The following is a 17,957-nucleotide window of genomic DNA, read 5'->3' on the forward strand; positions in this document are numbered from 1 at the left end:
AACAAGTACCCCAATGTATCCACTTTTGAATTGTTTTTGTACACTTACATAATGACACCTATGGTTGTGATGAAGAGAGTAAGAGCATATTTACTATTAGTTAATGAGAGGTGGGGGGCAGGTGCCACATGGCAGCCCCCCCACCTCCCCCACAAGAAAAAAAGAGAACGCGGGAGCGGGTGCCACATGTGTCAAGATTGTGGGAGAGAAGGAAGGAGTCTCACTTGTAGCTTTCTTGCTTGCACAATGGGGGAATACACACAAGGGTGGAGGCTGAAAATAGTTTTCCTCTTCTTAGTTGTGTAAGCCAAAAGAACTCTCATACAAAGAAATAGAAGAACCCTATATATGGGTCTCAAACCAAACTCAACTAACTAAGGTGGCATACTAACTGAACCACGAACTAGAGTAGATAAGGATAGCTATCATGTAGCTATTATTCATGGGCAGTATACCAACCGCGTCTGCAACAACTGACAAGTCGGTGACATAAATACACAACGGTCACCCTGGCGTATCACGAGTGGAGCTCGATATCTCAACAACACGTCCAGCACCCGCCCCCGCCCTCGCCCGGCAAAATCGCGCTCACCCCGACTTGAAGCGCCGGGCTGAGTCTAGGCGCGGAGCACCTAGTTATTATGTTGGTCAAAGGATAAGGGTAAGTTGGCTTTCGTATTTATGTTTTGGGAGTGCATAGGGACTCCTTACCATAATTTATTTGGATATTCCCTTATTTAATTGCATCTTCATTGTTGAGACACACACACACACCCTAAAGGACAAAGGAAATTCAAATCATCATAAAAGGCAATAGAGGGGCTATCATAAATGCCAAGAAATAAAGTACAAACTTAAGAAAGTGCAACTCCCTTTAGAAGTGTTCTAAACTACTTTCTCTATCTTGATGCAAAATATAACTAGGGATATGATGTAAAACATTACCATGTAAAAGGAGCCATCTTAGCTTTGTAATAGAATTTTTTAGGGTTTCATACTGTATGTGTGTGTGTGTGTGTGTGTGTGTGTGAAGGTCATACAACCAAGGACTTGTTTAGATTAAAAAGGTGTGGGAATAGAAGATCAAGCCTCCAAAAAGCTCACTTATTGATACGAATGGTTATGATGATGAGAATAAGAGCATTATCATGTTGGTCAAAGAATATGGGTAAGTTGGCTTTTAAATTAATATTTTGGAAGTGGATAGGGATTCTCCCCATAATTATTTGGATGTCCTCATCTTGAATTGCCTGTTCATTATTTTGTGTGTGTGTGTGGGGGGGGGGGGGGGGGGGGGGAGAAAAGTACAATTACAAGGAGTGCTCGATGTTTCAAGTTTTCTTTCTATAAGAGGATTTCAAATCATCATAAAAGGCAATATAGGGTCACCATAAATGCTAAAGAACAAAAGGCAAGCTTAAGAATGTACAATTGTGTTTAGAAGTGGTATCTTAGTCAGTACTCACATAGGGTTGAATTATTTGAAAGAATCATGAAACTTGTGGACTCAAGTTAAGGTGATCTTTTGACTAAAATTTGCAAGGTCAATTGTGGGGGGGGGGGAGGGGGGGCACGGGGGGACACGTGGCCGTCTTATGTGATTTCTTTTGCCAGCTCAAGCAAGACTACTATTTTGTGAGACAATGTGAGCAATTGCAAGGCTACTACTATAGCCAACATCCATAACTATATGTGTTGAGACCATAATAATCACCCGATTCCTTATGAATTGGTTCTAGGATACTAACAATTAAATTGCCTTACAAGGCATGGAGTTGTCTATGTTGGCACAAACGATACAGATAAGGGACAAATAATTCTAAGTGCACAAAAAGCTTATAGAAGTCACTTGACATGACTAAGGGTGTCAATGAGAAGATAGTTGGCATATTGGCAATAATGCAAAGTATCTTGTATTGGAAGGAAGGTTTTCTTGGGCAATGATGTAGGATATTTTTGTAATGAAAGTAATGTTTTTTTTTGTAGGTGTGAGAGAGTAGAGATATGGAAGCTTTGGCAAGTTGGTCTACATCAAGGTGAATGAGGAAGAGACACAATGTGTGTGGGTGCAATGTTGAGCGTAAGGGTTATTAGAATAGAAACTTGAAAGGAAGAAGAGGGAGGATATACCTACCGCTAAAGCGAGGGAGAGGAAGCCAACGGGAGTGTCGTGATGTGAGGATGATGGGACGTCCAAGTTAGGATAGGAGGAAGGGAGGGCGTCATGAGTTGACACACACACACACTTTCTCTCTCTCTCTCTCTCTCTCTCTCTCTCTCCTCTACGAGAGTCATAATTCTCTGCAAATGCGAGAGCTGGATCATCTCTCTCTCTCTCTCTCTCTCTCTCTCTCTCGATGAACACACAACCGCCGACCAATGGCGGACTGTAGAAGAAGCGCAAATCCTATCGAGTGATGATGATGATGAGAGGCTACTGATATCATTTGCTCGGCTGCAGGAGGAAGAAGGGAAGGATGACCATGATATTATTTGCTCGGCTGCTGAGGCCATGGCTGCCATGGCGCTTCAGGATGGCCCTCCTCCTGGCCCATGCCCTGTGGGGGCGCCTCTCCTCCCTCATCCGCTCCGCCATCACCGCCCACGACATCGAGCTCTGGATCTCCGTTACCGCCTGACTCATCATCCAATCATGCTGAAGATAAATATCAGTATGGGCCCTAGATTTTCGCAGACGTGTCGGTTCTTTCCCGGTGACTTGCCGGTAGCTTAAATTTTTATATTTATTTGAATAATACATCTATACTACATTATTATTTTGGTTGGAGGTTCGGGAAATACCCGAACCTCCATTTTTCTCCCGAACCTCCACTTCTTTTCCAAGCCTCTACTTTTCTCTCGAACCTCCAACCAAAATTTGAATTGCATGCGCATGAAAAATTTGAATTGCATGCAATGGTGGCTTTAATGCCCCCACGTCTTCCCCTCCTCCCTCTCTCATGATGAGGATGATACATGATAAATATACCCAAGGTTTACGAGCTGCCTTCGATTCTTCATTGTTCAGTGTTTGTGCAGGTTGGATCGTGCGTTGAGGCTTTGAGGCGTTGAAGCGTTGAGATCGCGCGCAAGGAGAAGGTTCTCTCTCTCTCTCTCTCTCTCTCTCTCTCTCTCTCTCTCTCTCTCTCTCAGTCGTTGGCTCCCCCCCCCACCAAGTCGATGCCCGATGCCATTCGCCTTTGCCTTCGAAAACGCCTTCGCCTTCGCCTTGGCAAAATCTGCCCCCCCCCTCACCCCCAAAATCCGCAGCCCCGTCCCCCCCCTCTGGCGAAATCCGCCCCCCCCCCTCCCCTCGCGCCGCTGACGGGTTTACCCCCTCCCCCCCCCCGAGGCCGCCTGGGCACGCGGCCCTCCCAGTTCCCCCGCCCGCCCCCCCCCCCCCCCCCGCCCCCCCCCGCGGCCGCTGACGCATTAGTTTTTTATTAGTTATTAGTTAGTTTTTTATTAGTAGTTATTATTAGTTTATTAGTTTATTTATTTATTAGTTATTATTATTTTATTTAGTTAAGATTATTTTTGTTATTAATTAATATTGTGTTATATTAATATGTAGATGTTAATGTTTATTATTAGTTTTGTTATTAATTAATGTTGTGTTATGTTAATATGTAGATGTTAATGTTAATATTATTATTATTATGTTGTTGTTTTATGTTATGTTATTGTTTATGGTAATGTTAATGTTAATTTTATTATTATTATTATGTTGTTTTATGTTATGTTATTGTTTATGTTAAATGTTAATTTTATTATTATTATTATGTTGTTTTATGTTATGTTAGTGTTTTATGTTATTGTTGTTATGTTAATAATGTTGTTTATGTTATTGTTGTTATTGTTTATGTTATTGTTGTTAATGTTATGTTGATTGATAGTTGTGAATGTTATGTTAATGTTTTTTATGTTATGTTATGTTATTATTGTTATTGTTAATTAATGTCTTCTATCCAATTATTATGTTGTGTTATGTTATGTTTATGTTTATGTTGTGTTATTATTGTTAATGTTATGTTATGTTTATGTTTATGTTATGTTATTGTTGTGTTATGTTATGTTTATGTTTATGTTATGTTATTGTTGTGTTATGTTAATGTTAATTTTATTAGTTAATGTTAATGTTTATGTTATGTTAATGTTAATGTTTAATGTTTGTTTATTTGATGATTTGATGTTATGTTATCTATTTATTAGATTATATATTAGTTATTTATTTATTAGTTATTATTATTAGATAGATTATGATTATTATTTTTATTTTTATGTTATGTTGTTAAATTTATTAGTTAATGTTTATGTTTATGTTATGTTAATGTTAATGTTTAATGTTTAATGTTTGTTTATTTGATGATTTGATGTTATGTTATCTATTTATTAGATTATTAGTTATTTATTTATTAGTTATTATTATTAGATATATTATGATTATTATTATTATTTTTATGTTATGTTGTTTATGTTTATGTTGTGTTATTATTGTTAATGTTATGTTATGTTATTGTTGTGTTATGTTAATGTAGATTTTATTAGTTAATGTTAATGTTAATGTTAATGTTAGGCATGTTTGTTTATTTGATGATTTGATGTTATGTTATCTATTTATTAGATTATTAGTTATTTATTTATTAGTTATTATTATTAGATAGATTATGATTATTATTATTATTATTATTTATATTTATTATTGTTAGTTATTAGGTATAGTTATTATTAGATAGATTAGATAGATTAGTTAGTTGGATTAGAAGTTAGAAGATTAGATAGATAGATAGATAACATGAGTATTTTATTATAATTATAATTATCTAATCTAATCTAAATAAATAATTATGAAATGAAATTATGAATGATGAATGATGATTATTATGATATGATATGATTATTTTATTTTATTATGTTTATTATTATCTAACTAGCTAATTAGTTTTATTATTGGTTTATCTAAGTAATTTATTTTTTAGATTTGTTTATTGTTGTTTGACTAACTAATTAGTTAGTTTTATTGTTAGTTTATATTGTTATCTATCTAATTAGTTTATTAGTTTATAGTTTTTTATAGTTTATTTATTGTTATCTAATTAGTTTATTAATGTTATGTTAATGTTAATAGTTATGTTAACATCTATCTATCTAATTATTATGTTATGTTATGTTATGTTTATGTTTATGTTTATGTTATGTTATGTTAATGTTGATGTTGATGTTGATTGATGTTATTAGTTAATGTTTAATGTTTAATGTTTAATGTTTATAAGTTTAAGTTTATGAATATGATGATTATGATTATGACTATTTTATTATGTTTATTGTTATTTTTTAGATTTAGATTAGTTTATTAGTTTATTGATGTTATGTTAATGTTAATGTTAATGTTAATGTTAATGTTAATGTTAATGTTAATGTTAATGTTAATGTTAATACTTATGTTAATATCTATCTAATTATTATGTTATGTTATGTTTATGTTTATGTTAGTTATTATTGTTAATGTTATGTTATGTTTATGTTATGTTATGTTAATGTTGATGTTGAGTTGATGTTTTATGTTAATGTTTAATAATTTTAATTTATGAGTTGATGTTTATAAGTTTAAGTTTATGAAAATGAAAATGATGATTATGATTATGACTATTTTATTATGTTTATTGTTATCTAACTAACTAATTATATAGTTTTATTAGTTTATCTGATGATTAGTTTATTTTTTAGATTTTTTAGATTTTTAGATATTAGTTTAATGTGTTGATTATTAACCAATGATTTTAATGTGTTGGTTATTAATTAATAATAACAATAACAACATAACAACAATAACATTAACATAATTAGTTTCTTAGTTTACTAATTAGTTTATTGGTTTATTTATTGTTATCTTTATCTAATCTAACTATCTAACTAAGAATAGTTTATTGTTATCTTTATCTAATCTAACTATCTAACTATCTAACATTAAATTAAACATTAACTAATTAGTTTTATCAGTTTATTGTTATCTAACTAATTAGTTAGTTTTATTAGTTTATTGTTATCTATCTAATCTAATTAGTTTGTTTATTTGTTTATTACATAGATAGATAGATATTAGATTAGATAAACTAATAAACTACTATTAGATTAGATAGATATTAGATATTAGATTAGATAGATAAACTAATAAAACTAATCTAAATAATAAAATAAATAATAAAATAATATCTTAGTCTTAGTCTTAGTTTATTTATTGGTTTACTAATTAGTTTATTAGTTTGATAATTAGTTTATTGGTTTATTTATTGTTATCTAATTAGTTTATTGTTATCTTTATCTAATCTAATTATCTAACTAACTAATTATCTAACAACAATAACATAACATAACATTAACACAATTAGTTTCTTAGTTTACTAATTAGTTTATTTGTTTATTTATTGTTATCTAAATAGTTTATTGTTATCTTTATCTAATTATCTAATCTAACTATCTAACTAACTAATTAGTTTTATCAATTTATTGTTATCTAACTAATTAGTTTCATTAGTTTATGAAAATGATGATTATGATTATGACTATTTTATTATGTTTATTGTTATCTGACTAACTAATTATATAGTTTTATTAGTTTATCTGATGATTAGTTTATTTTTTAGATTTTTTAGATTTTTAGATATTAGTTTAATGTGTTGATTATTAATTAATGTGTTGATTATTAACCAATAATTTTAATGTGTTGGTTATTAATTAATAATAACAATAACAGCATAACAACAATAACATAACATAACATAACATTAACATAATTAGTTTCTTAGTTTACTAATTAGTTTATTGGTTTATTTATTGTTATCTAAATAGTTTATTGTTATCTTTATCTAATCTAACTATCTAACTAATAACTAATTAGTTTTATCAGTTTATTGTTATCTAACTAATTAGTTAGTTTTATTAGTTTATTGTTATCTATCTAATCTAATTAGTTTGTTTATTTGTTTATTACATAGATAGATAGATATTAGATTAGATAAACTAATAAACTACTATTAGATAGATATTAGATTAGATAGATAAACTAATAAAACTAATCTAAATAATAAAATAATATCTCAGTCTTTGTTTATTTATTGGTTTACTAATTAGTTTATTAGTTTGATAATTAGTTTATTGGTTTATTTATTGTTATCTAATTAGTTTATTGTTATCTTTATCTAATCTAATTATCTAACTAACTAATTATCTAACAATAACATAACATAACATTAACACAATTAGTTTCTTAGTTTACTAATTAGTTTATTTGTTTATTTATTGTTATCTAAATAGTTTATTGTTATCTTTATCTAATTATCTAATCTAACTATCTAACTAACTAATTAGTTTTATCAGTTTATTGTTATCTAACTAATTAGTTTTATTAGTTTATTGTTATCTATCTATCTAATCTAATTAGTTTGTTTATTTGTTTATTAGATAGATAGATAGATAGATATTAGATTAGATAAACTAATAAACTACTATTAGATATTAGATTAGATAGATAAACTAATAAAACTAATCTAAATAATAAAATAAATAATAAAATAATATCTTAGTTTATTTATTAGTTTACTAATTAGTTTATTAGTTTGATAATTAGTTTATTGGTTTATTTATTGTTATCTAATTAGTTTATTGTTATCTTTATCTAATCTAATTATATCTAACTAACTAATTAGTTTTATCAGTTTATTGTTATCTTATTAGTTTATCGTTATCTAACTAATTAGTTTTATTAGTTTATTGTTATCTATCTATCTATCTAATCTTTACTAAATATTAGATAGATAGATAGATATTAGGTTCTATCTAATCTAATTAGTTAGTTTGTTTTTGTTTATTAGATAGATAGATAGATTAGTTTATTGTTATCTATCTAATCTAATTAGTTTATTAGATTAGATAGATAGATAGATTATTACTAAATATTAGATTAGATAGATAGATAGATATTAGATTAGATAAACTAATAAACTACTATTAGATATTAGTTATCTATCTAATCTGATTAGTTTGTTTATTTGTTTATTAGATAGATAGATAGATTACTAAATATTAGATAGATAGATAGATATTAGATTAGATAAATAATAAACTAATAAACTACTATTAGAATTAGATATTAGATTAGATAGATAAACTAATAAAACTAATCTAAATAATAAAATAAATAATAAGATAATATCTTAGTCTTAGTTTATTTATTGGTTTACTAATTAGTTTATTAGTTTGATAATTAGTTTATTGGTTTATTAAGTGTTATCTAATTAGTTTATTGTTATCTATGTATCTATCTAATCTAATTAGTTAGTTTGTTTGTTTATTAGATAGATAGATAGATTACTAAATATGAGATAGATAGATAGATATTAGATTCTATCTAATCTAATTAGTTAGTTAGTTAGTTATCTATCTAATTTGATTAGTTTGTTTATTTGTTTATTAGATAGATAGATAGATTACTAAATATATTAGATAGATAGATATTAGATTAGATAAACTAATAAATAAACTACTATTAGATATTAGATATTAGATTAGATAGATAAACTAATAAAACTAATCTAAATAATAAAATAATATCTTAGTTTATTTATTAGTTTACTAATTAGTTTATTAGTTTGATAATTAGTTTATTGGTTTATTTATTGTTATCTAATTAGTTTATTGTTATTATCTTTATCTAATCTAACTAATTAGTTTTATCAGTTTATTGTTATCTAATTAGATTATTGTTATCTAACTAATTAGTTTTATTAGTTGGTTAGTTAGTTTGTTTGTTTATCAGATAGATTTATTAGTTAGTTAGTTTGTTTGTTTGTTTATTAGATAGATTACTAAATATTGTTATCTAACTAATTAGTTTTATTAGTTTATTGTTATCTAATCTAATATCTAATCAATTTATATCTAACTAATTAGTTTATTAGTTTATATGATGATGATGATGATGATGATGATGATGATGATAATGATATGGTGATGATGTTTAGATTAGTTAGATGTTAAGAGTTATTGTTGTTATTATTATTATTTATTTAGATTTAGATTTTATTTAGATATTATTAGTTTATTATTGTTTGGATATTATTAGTTTATCTAATTAATTATAATATATATAAATAATAATAATAATAATAATGATAATGATGATGATTATTATTATTATTGTTGTTGTTGTATTGTTTATTAGTTTATTTATTGTTAGTTTATAATTTGTAATTTATTGTGGTCTTATTTTATTTAGATTTAGATTAGACAAGATAAACGTTTTAGGATATGTGGGTAAAACTATCCTTTGTCTCATTGATTGCAATTCGTAGGGCATTATTCAAGTTAGAAAGCTATTGTTAATTATATTACTATTTACTTATTCGTGGTCGTGACTTTCATTGTTGAGAGATACAACTATCCTTCAGATCAACTCATTGCGATCTGTGGGGTTGGCATGGATGTGGTAGCCCTTCATGGCATTAAAAATTCGTTATTGACGTTTTTAAACTTAGGAGATTGTTTAGTGTGTGAATTATAATTTCATTGGCAGGGGTGGGGTATGATTTTCTAAGAAAGGATATTAGTTGGTGTGCACCGTGCAATGTTAGGTGCACCACCTAAAATACCAACTCATTGGTCATTGTGGCGTTGGCTTTGATCCTTGACTTTTCTCATTATAAAATGGATACATTCATTGTGACAAAAAGCCTAATGTCTCAATTAGGAAGCCATGAGAATTTGCTTGAAATCTAATCCAAATGCATCTTGAAGACCCACTTGAGTCCTGTGTGGGATAAATCTAATGTCAATCTAATGTCATCTACGATCTTTCACTGTTTGAGCATTGGAAGTTAATGCACGTATGTTTAAATTTAATGCATTGGAAGTTAATCTAATGTCATCTAGGATCTTCCATTGTTTTTAATTTTTAAGATAAGAAAAGAATAGTTGATATGCACTTGGATGTTGACGTATGTGTTTTGCGCAGCATGGAGGAAAAAAATGCGTATGTAGCAAATGTTGTGCAGTGCGCTCCCAGTGTGCAAATGAATGTGTGCAAAGGGAAAGAGGTTATAAGGAGGAAAGCAATTCGTCGTGCACTTAGGCATGTTGGAGGATATGAAAGTTCTGTTAGTTTTTTGAGATTCATTCATCGCTTCGATGGGCTTGAGAAGCAAGTGAAGGCACTGTTTCGACGTCAAAGGGCTTCGATTTCTCTTGGTGAAAGCATTGATAGCTGTCTACAGAGGATTGAGAGAATTTTGGAGGAGAAATACGAAGGGAACCTTTGTGATGGGGTGAGGATACATGATGAGTTGGAAGAAATCAAGGGTTACATGGGCGAGATATATGAGCATGTTCGAAAGTATTGGCCACGTATTGGATCCTTGGATGATCATGATGAGAAGATGAAAGATCTTATTGACAGTGCTGGTCGTATAGAGGATGGCGTATGTGAGTTAATTGCTCACAAGAATGAAAATGTTTCCCTTGATGTGCAACTTACTTCTTTGAAAGTTTCCCTTAATAGGTTTTCGGCAATGTTAACCCAGATGAATCACCGTGTGGGTTCATTCCCTTTCACTCGAGAGCATTGCCCTTGATATGCAATTTGCTTCTTTCAAAGTTTATCTGGATAGGTTTTTGACAATGTTAACTTGGATGAGTCGCCGTTGCATAAGCACATCCTTGAAAACCTCCATTTTGAAAAACATTGTCTATCTCTTTCAAATTGAAAATTGCTACATACTTGATATATATAATCTTTGTAAGACTTTTTAAATGAGTTGTGTAAAGACTTTTTAAATTGATGAAAACCTCCATTTTAATAAACATTGTCTATCTCTTCTAAATTATTAAGATTTTTTTATTTTTGATCTCAGTTTGATAGTTTAGATTTTCATATTTTCACCTTGGTATTCATCTTTGGATCTTTAACACGTTCGAGCCTTTGCCAAGATCTATGTATGGATCTAAACGAATGAACATCCATTAGTAGGGCTTGCACAGAGAGAGAGAGAGAGAGAGAGAGAGAGAGAGAGAGAGAGGAGGTAAGGCATGGCTATATATTTGGTGAGTGTCATGTGTACATGTGGATGAATGGACATCCATTGAAGAGGGGAATCATTAATTGGATTTTGGTGAGCACTGTGTATGTGTGTACCCATGCATGATTATTTACACGTGTTCGTGTATGACTGTTCTTTTGTCTTGGAGTCCAACACACTTTCAATTTAGGGTTTTCAGTTGGAAATGTGTTTGTCTTCAATGGCTTTGAGATTTGAGATTTGAGGTTTCTCTGTTGGGACTCTTATACTCTATTGAAAGTTTCGTGCAGTCGTCATGGAACAAAGCAAAGCTATGGACGATGTTCCAGACATAGTGCATTCGACTCCATTGAATGCAATTGATTTGGTTGAATCAAAGAAAACAGCGACAACATCATCTCTTCGACGCTTGCCTGCTTGGAGTCGTTCGCATGGGTATGGGAGATAGTTGTTATTCTAATAATTGTATTTTCACCAAGCTATTTTGTTCTTTTTTGGAAGATAGTCATTTGTGTATTTTGTTGCAGCCAAAATGTGGAGTTTAATAGAGTGAATAAAGTTAATGTGCGAAAGATGAAAGAAGTGGCGAGGCAACAGGGAGGCCATGTTAGTAAATTCACAAGGACATCAACGATCCGAAGAAACACAAAGGCTGCTTCAAGTTCTTTGGAGTTTAAAAGCCTCGAGACCAAGATGGATGAGTTGATGGAATTGCAGACGAGTTTATCCACACGTGTCGATCATGCACTTGCTATTTACTCTGCAGAGTTGCATGAACAAGCTAAGGGTTTATATGGTGTTGTGTGCGAGACAAAGCACACCCAGAGTGTTCTTCAACAAGTGTCGAGTGGTTTGGGCGGTGAAGTAAGAGAACTTTCAGCAATTGTCTCTGAGAGAAGTAGGTTGATGAATTTGTTGTTGAATGATATGTGGGCATCGTTTTGGGGGCATGGAGATGATCGTGAGCCTATGATTTGCCAGAGGGGTTGTCGACTACCGTTTTTGCAGTTCCAAATGAATGTTAATAGGTTCAATGCCTTGCTACAACAATTGAGTCGTCAAATAAACGGTCCCAATTGAGGAGGATTTGCTTGGCTGAGGCTTATGATCTATTATCGTCTTGCTTATATCTTACTTGGAAGTGCTTGGACCAATATTTTTTTTGTAATGATGTGTGCTTCCTTTTTGTGAAGCTTATATTGGTTTTCATGTAACGATGTGATATTCTCTCTCTCTCTCTGTATGGTTTTAATGTAAGAATTCTATGGTCTAATTGTAATATTCTCTCTCTCTCTCTCTCCAGTATTTGGTTTAATTTATTGGTTCGATTTATTGATCTATATCTATAGTAGTTTATTTATAGATATAATTATTATGTCTTGCAATCTAGAGAGAAACTTCATTGGTTTTTGCTATGTAGTACGTATCAAAGAGTAATATTTTCCGAAAAATATGTTTCAATGTCTAGGAACTTGCTATGTATCATAATAAGATTGTGTATTTTTTCTCTTTTCAAGAGTTTGTAAATATTAAGTACATTTTTATTTTTAAGTATATTGTCTCTTTCTTGAGGTTTGATCTATAGAAATACTTATTATGTCTTGCAATCTATAGAGAATAGTTCTTTGATTTAAAAATCCTAACGCTTTATAGTTTATTGCGCATTCATGTTGAAGAGTAATGTTTGGGTTTGAGTTATAGGTTGGGGGATCATGCGTCGGTTGTATATAGCTTTTTTTTTTCTTTGGGTTAGATATATCTAATTGTATAGAATATATAAAAATATATGATGATTCTAATTTTGACTATCGTTGTTCCTTGCACGTAGGAGGATTGTGATGATTTAAATTGTCGTAGTATTTTTTGGATTATGTGATTCGAGATTGATTTTGCTTTTAAGTATTTTTAAAAATATACTATTCCCAATCAAGACTCTCCTTGAAATAATGCATGTTTTCTCTTGATGTGCAGGCTCTGTGAGAATCCAAATAATATGGGATTAAATAATCAGAGAACTAGCAGGGATTATGTGTTGCGTATTCATAGGCATAGACTCAACTCTACACGATATAGACGACGACAAATTGCTAGGCATAGGGCTCAAATGGCAAGACATGACCGGAGGGGGTATAAAGAGATGTGTTCTACTATAGTTGAGTGCCGGAACGTTTTGCAAGGAGGGGCTCTAAATCATGATAGCTTGATTCGTGAGAGACTTCACAACTTGATTGAGCAGCAATTTGCTAATGATTATAATTGTGATGTTGAAAATCACCAGAACTTAGGAAATGCTGTGATTAATGAGTCACGTGTCAATAATGTACCGACCTTTAGTGCTCGAAATGGAGGTTTTTGCTCCATTTTACATGCTTTGCCTGCAATGGATATTCATCCTGCAACTACAATATTGCTATTTCAAGACCCGATTGTGCATTCCATGGGGAGTCTTTCTGAGATGTGTGAGCGATGTTCGGCTAAATTGTGGAGATGTGAGGCTCAAGTGCAGGGGTCAGTTTTGTTCGGTAAACATTGTTGTCGAAATGGAAAAGTAATGTTGCCACAGTTGCAATATCCACCACAACTATTGCATGATTTGTTGCATGGTATGCATCCTCAAAGCAGAGTATTTAAAAATAATATACGAGCATATAATAGTGCTCTTGCATTTGTGTCACTTGGTGCCAATGTTGATGAGCTTTTGCCTGTTGTGGGAAATTCTTATACCTTTAGAGTGCATGGCTCTATTTATCATCGTATAGGCTCTTTGATTCCTAATGTGCAACGACAGGAAAGGCCAAGATTTGCACAACTTTATGTTTATGATACTGAGCATGAGTTATCTAATCGGTTGGATGTTATGCCTAATTTATTGCCAAACTTGCTTGGGGAGCTTCAGTCTATGATGCATCAACACAATGCATATGCACAAGCTTTTAGATCCGTGGGTATGCAATTGCAAAATAATCCCTTGCATGATTTGAGAATGACTATTTTTGGGGTTCAACATGCTAATAGACAATACTCACTTCCAGTGGCAACTGAGGTTGCGGCTATCATGCCAGGACAAGGCGATGAGAATACTCTTGATCGTCGAGACATACATGTTTATAGTCGGGATGGACGATGTATTGGTATTTCAAACTTGCATAGGGCATATATGCCAATGCTATATGTCCTTCTTTTTCCTATGGGTGATGATGGTTGGCATGTAAAGGTACCTTATAGTGGTGTTAATGTTCCAATTAATATACATGGATTATCTAATAAGGACTGTGTTACTCAGATGCAATTTTATGCATTTCGACTACAAGTGCGTGAGGACACTAAGGTGTGCATGTTGCGGGGTGGCCGATTGTTGCAACAATTTATTGTTGATGCTTATTGTAGTATAGAGCAATGTAGGTTAGCTTGGTGTCGTCAAAATCAATCAGTTTTACGCTCGGAAGTTTATAAGGGCTTAGCAGATATGGTGGGAGTGATGGATGATGGGCCGATGGGGATTATTGGTGCCTCTGTTGGTAAAAGGGTGGTTTTGCCGTCTTCTTTTACTGGTGGGCCAAGACACATGTATCAGTTGTATCAGGATGCCATGGCTATAGTGCGAAGTAAGGGAAAACCTGATCTGTTTATAATGATGACATGTAATCCAAAGTGGTTAGAGATAACTAATGCTTTGTTGCCTGGACAGACTGCTTATGATCGTCCGGATTTGACTGCTCGGGTATTTCATAAAAAACATGCTGATATGATGCATACATTGTTGAAAAGGAATCTGTTTGGAAATGTTGCAGGCTATGTTAGTGTGATTGAGTTTCAAAAGTGGGGGCTACCACATTCTCATACTTTGCTAATTTTGGAGCACCCTTTTAAACCCTCTGAAGCATGCCATTATGATAGATTTGTTTGTGCTGAGTTTCCTGATAGAGAAAAGTTTTCAGCTTTGTTTGAAACTATCTCAAAATGCAATGTCCATGGTCCTTGCGGTGTAATGAATCCCAAGAGCCCTTGCATGCGCAATGGTCGATGCACTAAAAAATTCCCTCGGAGATTTGTGAATGTGACAAATGTTGATAGCTCTGGCTATCCTGTTTATAGAAGACGAGATTATGGAAAGACAGTCACAATAAAGGGTAATGCTATTGATAATCGATGGATTGTTCCATACAATCCGTACTTGAGTAAAAAATACAATGCACATATAAATGTTGAGGTATGCTCAATGGCGGCAGCTGTCAAGTATTTGTATAAGTATATATACAAGGGACATGATCGTGCAACGATTAAATTTTCTATTGGAAACTCAGGGTTAAATGGTACGACCTTTCGTGAAGTAGATGAGATCGAGAGTTATTTAGATGCACGGTATGTTTCTGCTTCGGAAGCGTGTTGGCGAATATATGACTATGCATTGCACAATGAGAAGCCTGATATACAGCGGTTGCAGGTGCACTTGCCTGGTGAGAATTATGTGGTGTTTCAAGATACAGACAATATATCACATGTTATGCAGAATGAAGATATCAGGAAAACTACTCTTACGGAATGGTTTGTGTGCAATAGTGTTCATCCAGAGGCTAGAGCTATACGGTATCAAGACTTCCCGATGTATTGGGTGTGGAATGCACAACGAAAGGTATGGACGAAGAGAAAGCGTGGAAATATGTGTGGTCGAATATACTTTGTGCCGCCCACATCTGGTGAGTGTTATTACTTGCGAATGCTCTTGACAGTGTCTCGAGGATGTATGTCTTTTGATGATTTGCGTACTGTTGGCAACGTGGTGTACAACACCTTTAAGGAAGCCTGCATTGCAAAGGGCATGTTAGAGGGTGATGATGAGTGTGTTGTGTGCTTGGAAGAGGCTGCATCTGTACAAGTTGGTGCCCAGTTGCGTGCTTTGTTTGCTGCAATTTTGGTCTTCTGTGAGCCTGCATAGCCTGGTCAGCTCTGGGATAGGTTTATGTCACCGATGGTGGAGGATATTTTGTATAAGTTACAGCTAGAGCATGTGCATATATCTTCTGCAGTTCTACAACAAGAGGCATCAAAGAGGGCTTTATTGCATCTTCAGGATCTTTTGCGACAGCATGGGCGAAGATTGTCTGACTTTGATGGATTGCCAGAACCTCATCGAACAGATTCTCAGTTGTGTGCTAACCCTCTTTTAGAAGATGAATATGCATATGATATACTGGAGCAACGTAGAGTTTGTGTTTGTATGGAGGCAATGTTGAATGATGGACAGAGGGTTGCATATGATGCAGTTATGGGTGCCATTGGTGGAAACTTTGGGGATGTTTTTTTTTTGGATGGTCCCGGTGGGTCTGGAAAGACGTTTCTTTACAAGTGTTTGCTTGCTAGGTTGCGCAGTGATGGTCATATAGCATTGGCAACGGCATCATCTGGCATTGTTGCTTTGCTTCTGCAGGGCGGTCGTACTGCTCACTCAAGATTTAAAATTCCATTGGATCTATGTAATCGATCCACCTGTAATATTCATGTTCAGAGCGATCTTGCTCAACTTCTCAGACAAACGAGCCTTATTTTATGGGATGAGGCTCCCATGATGCACAGGTTTGCATTTGAAGCTGTTGATAGAACTTTAAGAGATATTATGGGCTGTAATAAACCATTTGGTGGAAAGGTTACTTTGCTTGGGGGTGATTTTAGGCAAATCTTGCACGTCGTGATGAAGGGCTCTCGTGAAGATATTGCTAATGCGGCACTATGTTGCTCTCATTTATGGCAGTATGTTAAGGTGCTAAGGTTTTCTGGGAATATGAGAATGTCAACCATTGGTGGTGTAATGGATAATGGATTTGTTGGTTGGATTCAAGGGATAGGGGATGGAGTGGGTATTACGGAGAATTGTGATAAGTTACATATTCCATCTAGCATGGTATTGAAAGGGTGCTCTATTGAAACCTTAGTTAATAGTGTGTACGGTGAAGTATCCGTGGTGAGAGACTTTGGGGCATATTTTAGTGAGCGTGCTATACTTGCAGCACGGAATACAGAGGTGGCTTCTTTGAATCATTGTGCATTGCAATCGATGCCAGGAGAAGTTATACAGTACTATAGTGCGGATTCAATTGCAGAGACAGGTGATAGCTCATTTTTATACTCTGTAGAGTATTTAAATACACTGGATCTTGGAGGTGGATTTCCTCCCCATCTATTGTTGCTAAAGATGAATGCACCTATTATTCTGCTTAGGAACTTAAATCCAGCAAAAGGTTTGTGTAATGGTACACGGTTGATGTGTAAGGCATTCAATAAAAAAGTGATAGATGCTGAAATAATAACAGGGACAAATGTAGGGGAGCGAGTTTTTATTCCTAGGATCACTTTTATTCTTGGCACCTTGTAGTTTCCGTTTGCTATGAGGCGGAGGCAATTTCCTATTCGATTGGCCTTTGCTATGACAATCAATAAGTCGCAAGGCTAGACATTGTCTGTTGTTGGTCTTTACTTAAAGACACCAGTATTTACACATGGACAGTTGTATGTTGCATTTTCAAGGGTGAAATCCTCATGTGGTGTGAGGGTGTTATTAGATGAGAATGGAAGCACTGTGAATGTCACGACGAACATTGTGTACAAGGAGGTACTTCAAAAGATGCAATGAGGTGCATTGCTTTTTTGCAAAGATGCATACGGAGATGAGTTTTTTGGAGAGTGGAAGATATGCTTGCATTTTTTTAGAGATGTATCTATTGAATTTTGATGGCTTCGTAGTCCTTGCTTGGTGTGTAGGTGAGATAGCCTCAAAGCTGTATTCGGTTGGCATATACTCGATCGTAATTGAGTATATATTCCCTGCACTGTATATAAGTGTTTGCTTGACTTTTGCAGATGCCTACTCCAAGCTGGGGTTATTATCCAGCT

The 17,957-nt window shown here is 33.2% G+C and overlaps 2 protein-coding genes across 3 annotated transcripts; both read left to right on the forward strand.

Moving 5' to 3' along the window:
* The first annotated feature begins 2,267 nt into the window (after positions 1 to 2,267).
* LOC148041339 (uncharacterized) lies at positions 2,268 to 10,724 on the forward strand. 2 transcript variants are annotated; one of them, XM_087688006.1, is made up of 3 exons: positions 2,268 to 2,672; positions 3,040 to 3,099; positions 10,010 to 10,724. In XM_087688006.1, exon 3 carries the CDS (start codon positions 10,011 to 10,013, stop codon positions 10,623 to 10,625), a length of 615 nt encoding a protein of 204 aa, XP_087544132.1. In that variant the 5' UTR covers positions 2,268 to 2,672; positions 3,040 to 3,099; position 10,010; the 3' UTR covers positions 10,626 to 10,724. The 2 variants fall into 2 exon arrangements, with proteins under 2 accessions (XP_087544132.1, XP_087544138.1); XM_087688012.1 differs by having other exon boundaries at positions 2,291 to 2,672.
* Positions 10,725 to 11,364: 640 nt separating this feature from the next.
* On the forward strand, positions 11,365 to 12,149 carry LOC148041340 (uncharacterized). The gene is made up of 2 exons (XM_087684068.1): positions 11,365 to 11,504; positions 11,597 to 12,149. The coding sequence occupies exons 1-2, from the start codon at positions 11,365 to 11,367 to the stop codon at positions 12,147 to 12,149; spliced, it is 693 nt and encodes a 230-aa protein (XP_087540194.1).
* Positions 12,150 to 17,957: the final 5,808 nt, after the last annotated feature.

Source organism: Lygodium microphyllum, chromosome 1 (genome assembly GCF_053477565.2).
Source record: "Lygodium microphyllum isolate KBCC chromosome 1, Lygodium_microphyllum_v1.1.10, whole genome shotgun sequence".
NCBI classification, from domain to species: Eukaryota; Viridiplantae; Streptophyta; class Polypodiopsida; order Schizaeales; family Lygodiaceae; genus Lygodium; species Lygodium microphyllum.

Bases quoted from the DNA above. Each gene is read 5' to 3' on its own strand.
- LOC148041339 (XM_087688006.1), top strand. From the start codon at position 10,011: ATGGAGGAAAAAAATGCGTATGTAGCAAATGTTGTGCAGTGCGCTCCC.
- LOC148041340 (XM_087684068.1), top strand. From the start codon at position 11,365: ATGGAACAAAGCAAAGCTATGGACGATGTTCCAGACATAGTGCATTCG. The intron at 11,505-11,596 runs GTATGGGAGATA...ATTTTGTTGCAG, and splicing joins GCTTGGAGTCGTTCGCATGG to CCAAAATGTGGAGTTTAATA.